Here is a 13,734-nt window from a genome sequence, read left to right on the forward strand (position 1 = left end):
ACACCAAATACACTGTATCAGAAGGTACTACACAGTGATCAACACCACTGAAAGTGGTAAAGAATGCACACCATTTAAGGATCTCCTGCCCTGATTTTGAGGAATTTACCTAATCTGGTATCTAGCGCGGATTCTTTTCTAAATCTAGCTGGATTTAAAGTACAATGCATCATAGATAAAGAAATCGGGTTTAGAACACATGTTTTTGCCTCAAAATTAGTATTACAAAACAGTCAAGGGAAACCCAAATTATGCCCCCAAAAGAGCTAAGAAAACCATTCCCACTTCTCCATTTCACCATTCAGGAAATGCAAGTATAATTTGTTCCTGTAATGGGCTATCACACCAAGTAATTGCCTGCAAGCTTAACCTGTATTACAGTGAGTGAATGGTGGGCTCTGTTGCAGCCTAAACTAAAATCCTACAGAAGTGCTTTTTAAATTATCGCCTCATTTCCTAGATTTTGTAACATTCAATAGACCTAGAACAAAACAATATTTGAAAGTTATTTGCAACCTCTCTGTACCCAAATGAAACTGTTGGATTATGTTCATTTTTAAAATCCGGTAACTACAACTGAAATTCCTGTTTTATGAAGGAGGTCCTTGAATAGTGTAGCTGTATCATGTGTGGGTCAGGAGGGGGAGGGGGGGGTGGGACTGGGAGAGGAGATGGGACTAGTCATTTACAGGGAAAAGACGAACCAAAATGAAGGAAAAGGTGAGAGTATAGAGGGCAAACAACCCCGTTCTGCCCATGCTATCAATAGCAATGTGCAGCATTGCTGTTTGTAAGTTTGATAACTGCTTGATAAATACTTGCTATATATTTCTAGTTTAATTCCTTTATTCCAGTATAAGTAATACAAAATTTATAAATAGGTTCAATTATATGGAAATATGAAAAAGCAAATAATTAGTGATTAGAAAAAGGATATAGATTCAAAGAAAATAAAGGATATAAGAAGTTATGAATATTAAAATACTTCAAAGTGTCATAATAAAGGATTTAAAACTCCATTTTGAATCTCTACATAATAAAGGATTTTCTAAAAAGTGCGAGTCTAAAAGTGATTGCAGGATTTCATATATTGTAGTTTGTCATATTGAATATTGCATGTCATTTTCATGGACGTAGAGGATGGTCTTTTAATACGGGCAAGTATATTTTCGTTTAATCTAACAGAGTCCTTTTTGGCAGCAGTTAACCTAATTTTCAAGAATACTGTATCATATTAAATCTGAGCAAACTATGTTTGCTCATTATTTAGGAAATGCTTATTTTCAGGGACTTTTCTTACTCTTCTTTAACACAAAGCCACTAGCGTAATGTAAACTTGGGTAAAGGTTACTATCAGCAAATGCGACTGAGGCAAAGGTTACAATTTATTTTAGAACGATTACTTCATAATTGTTTTTTGGTTTTGGTAATAGAATATCACCCTGTGAACTCTGTCATTTGAAATCTGCATTCTTTGCTACACCGGTGAAAAACTTGAAAAAAAAAACTTGAAAAAAATCCACTAGGGTCACATATCAACACCCCTTACTTTGTCCCTAATTGTTGCCGAGGACAAAGTAGAACATTGTTAAATAACAGGGAGAAGTGTTTCTTTTCAGGGGTTGAATCCTCCACAAAAATCTAAGGTTTTTAATATTTAACATGCTCCTTGTGGTAAATATTCACCACATCCTGTTTAGTAACTTCAAAGGCACCCCAATTTTGGAGAGTTTTTAGCCATAAGATAAGAACGCAGCAGCTGCACAGTTTGTCATAATATAAAACAATATATTATATACAAACTGAACATTTGTTTGAATCACAGAAGATGGATACTGCTATGAATAAACCACATTGTATATATGAGGGAGCACTGTAGCCCATGTATGTATATATACCCAAGACACCAACATTGGCAATTTCAAGCAATTGTTCTGTGCTTCTTGGAGCCTACCAAAGACACAAAGTCGACTGTACTGTACTTAATATGGGACACACTGCTGCCTTATTTATTGTGTGCAAAAAGGAGATCTAGAATTGCTTCAGGTCTAGAATGACTAGACCTAGAATTACTTTCATAGCATGTTGTTCTCATCAAACAAAGATATGCTTGTGAGACTTAGCCACTCCTCCTACTCCTCCTCCTCCAACAACTATTAAATACACAGATATTCTTAGATCTCTCTCTCTCTCACTCAATCTCAACAAGCACAAATTAGCCTTCACTCACAAAGGAAACCTACGTATTAAACTAATAATAATCTTCACTCACAGTCACAAAGGAAACCTATTAAACTAATATTATAAAGTAATTAAAATCAGTTAGTTAATGGCAATTATTTTATACGAGTCTTTTATGCTTTCATGTCGAGAATAAAAGAGTGGGTGCAGGCCAATTTAAGAGCAAACTTTGTTGTAAGAGGGGAATACCCAATTGGTGACATAACACACATGCTATACAGAGAACAGATTAGGCTATTGATCTAAATATAGACCACAATGGCTCTTATGATGAACATAGTATCTCTGTTTATATGATTGAAACAGGATGTGAGGCCATATCTATCTCAAGGATTATCCACAGGAGGCTGGTCATTTGATAGGTCTGTTATTTGTCATGCTATGAGAGCAAGGAGTTGTTGAGAGCAATACCAAGGATTACTCAAGAACGTCTTATCAGGGAGTTGTTACAGAACAACTCCCTGGTCTTATTCTGGGAATTAGCACATAATCCTCCAAGGATCCTAAAAATTACACAATGATGAAAGTAGGCCATTCTGATGACAAAGATTTCTAGCACTTTCCAAACTACCCACTTCCTCTTTAGCTCCTAACCCTCCCAAGGATCCTAGAAATTTCACAACGATTAAAGAAAGATTTCTAGCACTTTCCAAACTGCCCACATCCTCTTGAGTAAGAAGAGCCACATCATGCAAGCCCATGATTGGCAATTATGAAATATTTTCTCAGGATTAACTGAACTAAATTACACCAATTACCCAAAAGTTAAATATGAACTCAGTTTCCAATATCCTTATTATAAATATGTACTTTCATGTACTTATACTGGATTTTTAACAAACTTGAAATGTGCAGTGATAAGTACCAGTCCAGTGACCCATTAATGAGAGAGTATATTGTAAAAACAAAGAGAGCTATTACAAAAATTTGGATAGTACTTTAGTAGGCTACTCTCAGACAAACTTACTATAGTATGAAAATGTTGGGAAATAAACCATAGCATTATATCCTTACCTTAAAATAGTCTTTAAATATTTTAGGATCCATCTCACTTACTGCATTGCAAAAGGCCTGTGATTTTAGGAAAAAGAAGAAGGATGCATGAATCACTTGGAATACATCAACAAAAGTGTTAAGTAAAGTTAGGTGGAAAATGCCCTACACTGTGTCCTTTGTACTTTTTAAATGAGATCACATTCTCAATCACATGGATCAGAAGTTGCCTAGATCCCCAGGTCAGCAAAGCATGGCCTAACAGCCACATGTATGTGTATGGGCTGCTGACATATATTCTGGCTTTCAAAACACAAATCAACAATGGATTTCAACTTTGATTAAAAAAGAAAAAAGGAAAGGAAAAGAAAGAAAAAAAAAAAAAAACAGAAAAAAAGGAGAGAAAGAAAGAAAAAAATCAATATTTTAATAAGAATGGTAATATTTTGATAGTCAATGAGTATGTTAGATGTTGTTTTTTCCCCCATATATATAATGTAATAATTTCAAGTTCGTCATTGTACAAGGATTGTACAAGGAGTTTTGTTCTCTGTGGATTGGCAATGAAACTTCAGAATGGCCAACAAGATCAATATTGGGTGCACCACTGACTCACTCTATGAACAGGCTTGGAGCGATTACATGTGGAATGTAACCAATTACGATTACTTCAGATTGTACGATAACATTAACAATTACAGCTACTAATCAAGGTAATCGATTTACGATTACAATTACTTGGGCGCGTAATCGTAATTACAATCACGATACAATTCAGGATAAAAGGAATTTTCAGACTGTTTGTGAACAATCCGAAATCTTTCAATGTTGCCTAGATGATCCCCATATGTTTTACATGAAGAGAGCTCATAACTACTTCATAGGTATTTAAAAAAATTTTTAAAGATATTTTTTGTTTGGGTTTAATGACGCTTCTCACATCATAGCTCATATATACATGTTAGGTGCCGAAAAGGTCAATCAATGGAAACTTGCAATGCATAAAGTTACAATTGCAGGTCAAATGTTCAAAGTGAAACTAGAAAGCTGCCGAGGTTAGAGTGAAGTCGTGCACAAAACGAACATTGAAAACCAAAAGCAGTAGTTCTAATAAACTATGGTTATAATTACCTCTTGGTAAAGTACTCAAGATTACAATTACTTCCTAAACTTGTTGATTTGGAAAAAAAAATTCTCTGGCCTTTCCCGAAAAGATGTACAATGATCCACAGTGTCATAATGTCACAATGTCAGATTAAAGATGATAACAAAGTGAGCTCGTCGTACAGAGTATACTTCAGCTGTGTGGACTGAATGTGTTAGTTCAGTTGCAACTTACACTATATTGACGCGACAAACAACCTAAACCTAAAGTAAAAAACAGATATATAGAGGATTCAAGCTGCTGGATTCAATTACAGCCACCTTTAAAATGGTTATATTTATGACCGGAAAGAAATTGAAACAAACCACTCAAGAACTTGGAGACTCGCCCGGATTGCTAGATTAACTACAGCTGGTTCGTCTATGAGAGGAACTCCTTCTGGAAGGAGTGGCTCAAATAAATATGGATTTGCTCCCATTTGAGGCACTACATGAGCTTCGTCTCCAAATTGGTCGAGTTCAATGCCATCATTTTCTGATTCATGCTCTGAATAAGATCAATGAAGATTCGTTGAGGCTGAATCTAAGCATTCCCATTTAATGTGGCCATTAGCTTGGTTCTTCTCCCACTTCAACCTCAGATTCTGATGGGTCGGAGGCCATGTTTAGCGCAGTAGGCCTACTTCAATGAGCGTCAATGTATCAACGAATTTTGAGGCTGACCTTGAAACTCATGCGATAAATTCAACATTAGCGCTGTAACAAATATGGGTTTAAGCCGAAAACGGGACAATAACCTACCATCAATTTTTGCACTGGAACGTAAACATAATGTGTTGAGAGGAGATTTGAATCGGAAGACGTACGGAACAAGGAACATTTATGTCTGACCCAACAAAAGTGCATACAAGCACGTCTACTTTGTTTAGTCAGATTTTTCTTTAGGATGTTCTAATCTACTTTTGAGACTATCATCATTATTATTGTGCCAGTTTGACGGTTGAGCACATTCATATTCCCCTTCTCATAACTTCCCGGTGTGCTATTTGATTAAAAAAAAATATGTTGCTTGGTAACATATATAACTACACTACATATATGAAATGAGTTTTTTTTTGTCATTATCGTTCATCTTTAATATACTAAACTGACTGATATTTTGAACCACAAAGTCAATTGTCAATAGTAGGGAAAGCCCCATGGAAAAAAATGATTTTCCAAATGGCAGGTCAATGTCACAAGTGGAATAATAGTAAACAGTTATAATAATGAGCTCTCTAACCCAATAGCAAGCAAGATGTGAAAGGTGAATGACCATCTCAATGCTGATTGCTGTATAAATTTACACGAAGGGATATGTTCTTGCATTACATTATCTGTGATACCAATTTATCTCATGTTCAAACTCCATTTAAGGTAACCCTGCCCATTCAGCTGAACAAATCAACAACATTACATTTTTCTGTTGTGGATATAGAGTGTGTTCCAAAGGGTGTTCCTAAATCAAAGCTCATTATCTTGGGTAAACCATGCAGCATACATTAGATTTAAACTAATCTTGTCCTCATAGTGCATTATTCTGCTTTATTCTGATGGAGTAATGTCAGGGGAAGTTGGCAGGTCTGGGATTGCTATTAGTGTTATACATGGTGTAACACATGTACAGGGTGTCCTCGTAAGTGTGTGTAACACGTAAACACAGTTTAGTGGTGAACAGTGTTCTTGTGGTAAACTTTTCAAATCAAAACTCTTGCTCTTGAACTTCAGAAATAGATACTCTACAGGCGCACTGATCCATTTGCACTATTTCAGAAGACTGAAATGCATGGATATCATATCTGACCTGGTTCTCTTTTCTATGGTGGGTTTTTTTTTTTTTTTTTAATACTTGGCAAAACGACCAACCTTAACCAGGTGTTTAAACAGTCTATATAATTAGAGTGGTTTGGTCCTTAATTCATCTTAATGATAACAAAAAAGGGAAGTCATAAAAGGGTCAGCCCACTTTAACAAAGTACTTCAACATCTTTCATTGAACAAAGTTCCTATTAATACCAGTTGATAAATTCCTTCTCCAAACACCAGTTGTACAATACTTAAGTTTATCAAAAGGACCAGTCTGGTCTTTTACTTTATGTTCATTTCAAAAGTAAAACCTTGGAAACATATTCTGAGAAAATTTATTCAGCAAAATTTGACAACAACAACATGAATGAAGGCTGTGTGTGGCATATAACACCTTGATAACATATGCCCAAATAGCAAATTATAAAGAAACCCTTTGAATAAGCCTGTTAGCATTTGATAATGCCACGGATGTTAGTTTTAAGATCTTTTGTAAAACATAACAGACTGTACATTTCGTATCCACTGTATCACAGCCACATAGTAATATGATAGCCGCTGTGGTAGAAACACCTTTTTGGAGGGGCACATCACTGACTTCTTCTATGCTGTCTACAAAGGTAAAACAATAAAAACATAGAAACGCAATTTGAGAGAACTGCTTCAAATAACGTCTGGAAGTATAAAATTACCCACGATGGGGTCACATCTCATTCAAGGATATCTGAACAATCGACACTTTACGGTATTCTTAACTCAATTTGAGGGCTCAAGTACACAGCTTTCCTTTTGCGGGCAAGGCTGACATCGAACTTAGTTATTCAGTCGATGAAGTAATGTATGTCGCCTAATTTGCATAATATAGTGCACGCCAAACAAGAATGTACCATTTTTTTTTTTAATCTGAAAATTGCACTGTGAGAAATAAGGTTCTATATGGACATACTTTACCATATGAAACCAGACTGAGCCCAATGTGCGATCACTATACAATAACACACACTAATGTTTGCCCTGGCCTGTTGCAAGATGTGAAAAACATCCTAAAAGGGGTGAATGATGGCTTTACAGCATAAATAAACAGTCTGTGAAAAGCATTGTTCCTCTAGACAATGAAACACATTCAGACTGAATGATAGAAACCAGCTGTGTATATTATACCACAGATACTTACTCGACATATATCTAACATTGAAGGGGTAGAATTACTAAAACCCACATCAACAGAAGAAACATACTCAGCCTGGGTCTGACAAACCATGGAGCTATTACAGAAACAGCTCCATGCTCAGACAAACTTAAACAGTACAAGATTTTGTCAGTTACCACAAAAAACCCTTAGTTGGCAGAATTTGTGCAAAGCTTTAGCTGTATGGCACACACACACGTTACGATCCACGTTGTTAAATCAGTATGATGATGTCATTGAAGTATTAATAGATCCTAAGGGAAATGGTTATTGACACAAAACAAATAGTCTCACACTACCGAACCTTTGTTCACTGACAATGGTTTAATCATGCATGCATCAACTACTTTGCCTTTACACCTGGTGGCATTGTTTAAACTACAATACTGCACTGAGAGTTCAAAGATACAGACGAGAAAGTCATACAACAATGACACATTGTTTTTCAGCTTAGGTCACTGGCATATGATTACAAAACATCCCATGATCATCAGTAGGTGCCTGATAAAGGGTCACCTGCTCTTAAGGTTAATATTCAATCACAACTTTTGCAATACACAACACGAATGGCAGGATGGCAGTCCGACTGAAACAAACGTCTCTTTAACATAATGTTATGTTAGACTTGATTACAAAAGAAAAACTAAAGCAAAGGACAAAACTTTTGAGTTCACCAGGTGGGAATTGCACTTTGAGAGATGAGAGTGAGAGAAAACTGAGATACACTATTTCACAGAATTTATTCTACTTAAAGCCTTTTCTAAAAGACACTCATCCACTTCATAATAATCATAATTAAAACTAACATGGACATAAATTAACTATTCAAAAAGGGGGGGGGGGGGCTCTCTTTTGATGGTCACTTTTCTGCATTAAGTTTTCCTAAAGTAAATCTGCCTACACGGTATCATGCTTTAGTAATGTGTTTTTTTTTAGCCACATGAACGTAAAGTTATTTATATTTAGCTGTATCATCTCCTTTGTATATTTACCATAGTCAGGCAGGACTATGTATCTGTAGGATTACAAGTTCTATAAAACAAATGCCTTTTGAGAGGGGGGGGAGGGGAGAGGGAGAGAGGGGTAGGAAGGGGAAGGTCTTGTATATTTGTCTAGTACAATTCAGCATCAACCACTTCTGCATGTAGTAGTCCCCCTGTGGATCTCACATCTTAATATTTACTGTTGTCATTTGCCAATCTGTGAATTATCAAGTTAAATTTGAGGGACAATTTATACCTCTTACATAGACTGTAGTGTAGGCCTATCAATCATACAGTCTGCCATATGCAGTTTTTTTTTGAATTTTTTTTTAACTCCATACAGTTATTAATAATCAAAAAAGCGGGTATAATCTAGTACATAGAATGAGTAAAATTGCCAAATTGCCATAAACTATAAAGCAACAGCTCAGTAACTATATAATAAAGTAACCTTCAGGATTATGGCTCAGTAAACACAGCAGGGAATTTTAACAAACCTTACTTTAAATTCATCACCACGGAATTAGTCACGTTTTATTATGATAAAATCAGTAGAATTTTTGTAAACATCTCTCATGTATCATCATGACTAAGTGAAATCCTACTTCTCTTTATCTATAACCTCCTATGATCAATGACTAAGGTACAGTGCTATCTCCAGTTAGTACAGCCTTGTATCTGATTACAATCACAAGAATAAGTAGGTCTTAAAATAGACTCTTAACAACCATTTTGGCATCGTCATGGTGACATGTTTTCTAGAAGCACAGTTAAGTGTACCTTGAGGTTAATTGAATGAGATCATAACCTCTGACTGGAGAAGTACACATGTACAATCCTGATGGCCGATACATATCGTAACAATGACTGATCATCTTTTCATGAGATTAAATGTCGGCCTGTCACTGGAACATTAAGACCATTTGTGTAGCAAAACACTGATAAGCTGCATATTAAAGTAATGTAGTAAAATCCCATGGAGGTGTGACCTTTAGCCTTGACCATGACGACAAATCAAAAGTTGTTATTTTCCAAAACTCATCTGATATTTAACAGGAGACTTGAATTATTAGGTTTCAGAGTGACAATCACATAAAAAAATCCCATAAATTCTTCAAAATCAATTGGCCCCCATATTTGCGTTGGGTCGGAGCTTCTGGCTGATGAAGCAATAAGTAATTCAAAGTTTCTTGCGTAGCTGAAAGAATTGAGAACCATTTGCAATTCTACAACTCTGATTTATAATAAAGCAGGCCATGATTTCCACATCCATGCTACTAATTGGAGTCTCATTGCTATCTCCACCCCCCCCCCCACCCCTCCTCCCCAAACTCAACTTAGAGATAATTGGCACTAAATGCTAGAGAGTGCAGTATTTGCTTTTGAACAAAATGATGCAAAGCTGATGGTTGTTCAAGAATACATTACATTTATTTCCACTGGTCAAACACTGCCACTTCCTCACCAAGAATACATTACAACTGTTTTCATTGGTCAATCATTGTCACTTCCTCACCAAGAATACAAAATTACAACTTTTTTCATTGGTCAATCATTGTCACTTCTTTACCAAGAATTCATTACAAGTTTCCATATGGTTGAACACTGCCACTTCATCACCATGAACACATAACATCTGGTTTTATTGGTCAATGATTGCCACTTTATCACCATGAATACATTACATTTGTTTTCATAGGTCAAACACTGTTGCTTCCTCACCAAGAATACATTACAACTGTTTTCATTGGTCAATCATTGTCACTTCTTCACCAAGAATTCTTTACAAGTGTTCATTGGTTAAACACTGCCACTTCCTCACAATGAATACATTACAACTGATTTCATTGGTCAATCATTGTCACTTCCTCACTATGAATACATTACAACTGTTTTCATTGGTCAATCACTGCCACTTCCTCACCAAGAATACATTACAACTGTTTTCATTGGTCAATCATTGTCACTTCCTCACCAAGAATACAAAATTACAACTTTTTTCATTGGTCAATCATTGTCACTTCTTCACCAAGAATTCATTACAAGTTTCTATTGGTTGAACACTACCACTTCATCACCATGAACACATAACACCTGTTTTCATTGGTCAATGATTGCCACTTTCTCACCATGAATACATTACATTTGTTTTCATAGGTCAAACACTGTTGCTTCCTTACCAAGAATACATTACAACTGTTTTCATTGGTCAATCATTGTCACTTCTTCACCAAGAATTCTTTACAAGTGTTCATTGGTTAAACACTGCCACTTCCTCACCATAATACATTACAACTGTTTTCATTGGTCAATCATTGTCACTTCCTCACTATGAATACATTACAACTGTCTTCATTGGCCAATCACTGCCTCTTCTTCACCAAGAATACATTACAACTGTTTTCATTGGTCAATCACCGCCACTTCCTCACCAAGAATACATTACAACTGTTTTCATTGGTCAATCATTGTCACCTCCAAAAATGCACTGAAATTTCCAGATGGAGTCAGTTTTAGGCACACCCAAATGTCTGGTCAATAGTTCTGCATGGTTGAGCTACAAGCGTTTCATCACACTTGTGTGTGTGTTCACACTGCACAATTGGGTCATTCCATAAATAAGGTTACCAATGTGTTGCATGCGCATTTAGCCACAAAATCTATCAATCACCTTTATATTATAAACCCCCTTTTCAGTTTGTTGTTTCTAATAGGAACCTTCAAAATGACATTGTGTAAATACCTTTTTAAGGGCAAAGGAGTGAATTACATCCTCAGAACTCCTGAATTTCTTGAAAATTGTACGTTTCACATGTAAAAGGGACACCAAAATGTTTACATTGCAATAAGTCACAATAAAACTTGTTTTAAGCCATGTTATTGTTATATCATAATAACTTAGTTTCTATATACAAGCATCATTCATTAAAATGATCAATAGCTTTATCTGATTTTAAAAAAGACGTTGCAGGGACACCAACGTTGTATTCACAAATTATTTCAAATTCTGAAAGAAGTTTGGCAAAAAATATGAATGCTTGTTGAAAACCTTGCTCCATAATAAAGTTTGAGATGGAATTGGCATCTCATTAAATCTGGGAAATATTGACAATGCCAAATTTTAATCAAATTTAAGACACAACATTTGTAAATTTGGTAAATTTCTTTAGGTGTTATTTAGTGCAGATAGATAGTGGCAACACAATGATCATATAAAATTGAACATGTTGATCATAGTAGCGTGACAAATGCCTCATGAAAGTATAATAAATAACAAAATACCACTGGCCCTCTAATTTATGGAATAACCCATTTACGATTTATTATCACTACTAGACGAAGAAATAAAATTAAATAAGTCGACTGTTGATACTAGAAGTACCTGCTCATTGGATGACAAAGTAATATTGCAAAACTGTGCTGCAATGACATGCATGAAGGTTGTGATGAAAGACTTTCAGTTGAGTATTACAAAATATTTAACAGTATACTTGTTATATTAATATGAATGAAGCAAAGGCATGGCTCTTGTGATATGAAATCATGGGACTTCTTTATTGATATCACTATGGCATGATTCTGAATCGGTATGGCGCAAGTCCTTCCTGATTGACAGCAAATATTTGTGGAAAGTTATCAAGAGTATGAAAAAGACATATTTGCGCTGTAAGCAATGGAGACAGATTATTGCAACATTTTAAATACACTGCCAGATTTGTACAATTTGAGGGGCACAACTAAAGGATGCCCATCTCTCCAAAGGGGAAGGGGGGGGGGAGTGGATAGATGGTGGGAGAGACCATCGGTGCTGTAAAGGATGGTAAACCATGAAGGGTTGTAACATTAAGAATGAAGTGGAAGTGGCAGGAAGGAAAAATCAACACTATTCAATAAGAATTGGAGATGGGGGGAAAAAGGTTTTACCATTACAGATGGAGTCCGGGGAGGGGGGGGGGGTGTTAGGGCAACGATCAAGACTTCAGTAAGTATGGGAGGGAGGGATTGCAGTATGATGGGGATCATCAAGGCTGTACTTGAAGGATGGGGGCAGGCAGGGGGGGGGGTTACTGAGTGGTTATCAAAAGTAGAGCATATCAGTAGCATGCTCTAGCCCTTTCTTGGTTCAAATTTAAACAAACTCAAAGTTACTCTGTTTCTTCCATTGCAAATATTGTACATGTTGACTGCTTTCATCATGTGTCAATCAGTATCAAGTGCTCCGTGCTTAAAATTGTAGAAAGGATGGAAACGTCAAAGCCACGCAACTCTCTACGCCTTCATCAGAAACACAATTTCGTGCAAATTTAGTTTACAAGTCATTACCATAGACAACTTGTGTAACACCTTTTTTCCCTGATATTAGAACTACATTTCCTGTATGATTCATATCCAGCATGTGGAATCTAAACACCTTTAATACACAACAGTTTGCTGATACATCAGATATCCACGATCATAAACAAACAAACAGAGAACTTGACCAATCAAATTTATTTACCTAGCTGACTTCTTAGATTTTCAGAGTGGTTTCATTTGCATTCCTTCGTTCTATTGGTTGATTAAACCGATGGAGCAAAGCGTTAATGAAATTGAGATTTACAGATTTGGTTCATTACTTAAGATCGATCCTGTTTTCGTGCTGCTCATGTGGTTTTTTGGTTTATAAACTATTAACCACAAGGTAACTCAAGATTTAGTTGTGTATATATACTAAAGTACCCACAGCCAAAGAGGCTCTAGCACAATCTGTGGGTGCAATCTGTGGGTAAAATCTGTGGGTAATGTGGTAGTTTGAGATACTCCAACAATGTGAGAGAGCCAGGGATATTTCATCATGAATAGTCATTACCCACAATCCTTTGGCCTGTGAAAAAGTCTATAGAGTCTAGGACTTCAGTTATAAACTGACAGATTTAACCTGTTTTTGAAGAAGATAAAGATTGGACAAATTTATGTACTGCCAGTTTGTTGCGTTTGATTGAGGCAGCTGCAGTGAACTCCTTATATTAAATCACTCCTTTATTTTTTTCACTTCCAGGTAAGAAAACGAACAAAGAAACAGAAAACAAACTAAGAATCATAGAGATTTTAATACTTTCGAGCACTGGCAACTTTAGAGCTTTTGTCAATTATGCATCTCAACAAGTTACGATTTCTCATAAAAACGAAAGAAACAAGTTTGATGGACCTCAGATGATCTTTGACATTTTCCTAATGTCCGTACAGAACATTGGATGTGCCTTGCTGCTAAATAAATAAAATCCCATCCTGTCTGATGAAGTTTCACTCCTCCATCATTTGTGACCTTCAAGAATGTTTCTACTCGTCCTCATCTGTGGATAAATCTGTCTGTGTGTCCATTTCTGAGTTATTCCCTCT

General features: G+C 36.0%; 1 protein-coding gene across 1 annotated transcript in view; it reads right to left on the reverse strand.

Moving 5' to 3' along the window:
- Window positions 1-13,734, reverse strand: part of LOC139961155 (exportin-T-like) — a 57,035-nt gene that overhangs the window by 5,518 nt on the left and 37,783 nt on the right. The window contains exon 21 of the mRNA XM_071960103.1: window positions 3,256-3,312. Coding sequence (XP_071816204.1) covers window positions 3,256-3,312 — 57 coding nt within the window. The remainder of the gene's footprint in view (window positions 1-3,255; window positions 3,313-13,734) is intronic.

This window comes from Apostichopus japonicus, chromosome 20, assembly GCF_037975245.1.
Source record: "Apostichopus japonicus isolate 1M-3 chromosome 20, ASM3797524v1, whole genome shotgun sequence".
In the NCBI taxonomy this organism is placed as follows: domain Eukaryota; kingdom Metazoa; phylum Echinodermata; class Holothuroidea; order Aspidochirotida; family Stichopodidae; genus Apostichopus; species Apostichopus japonicus.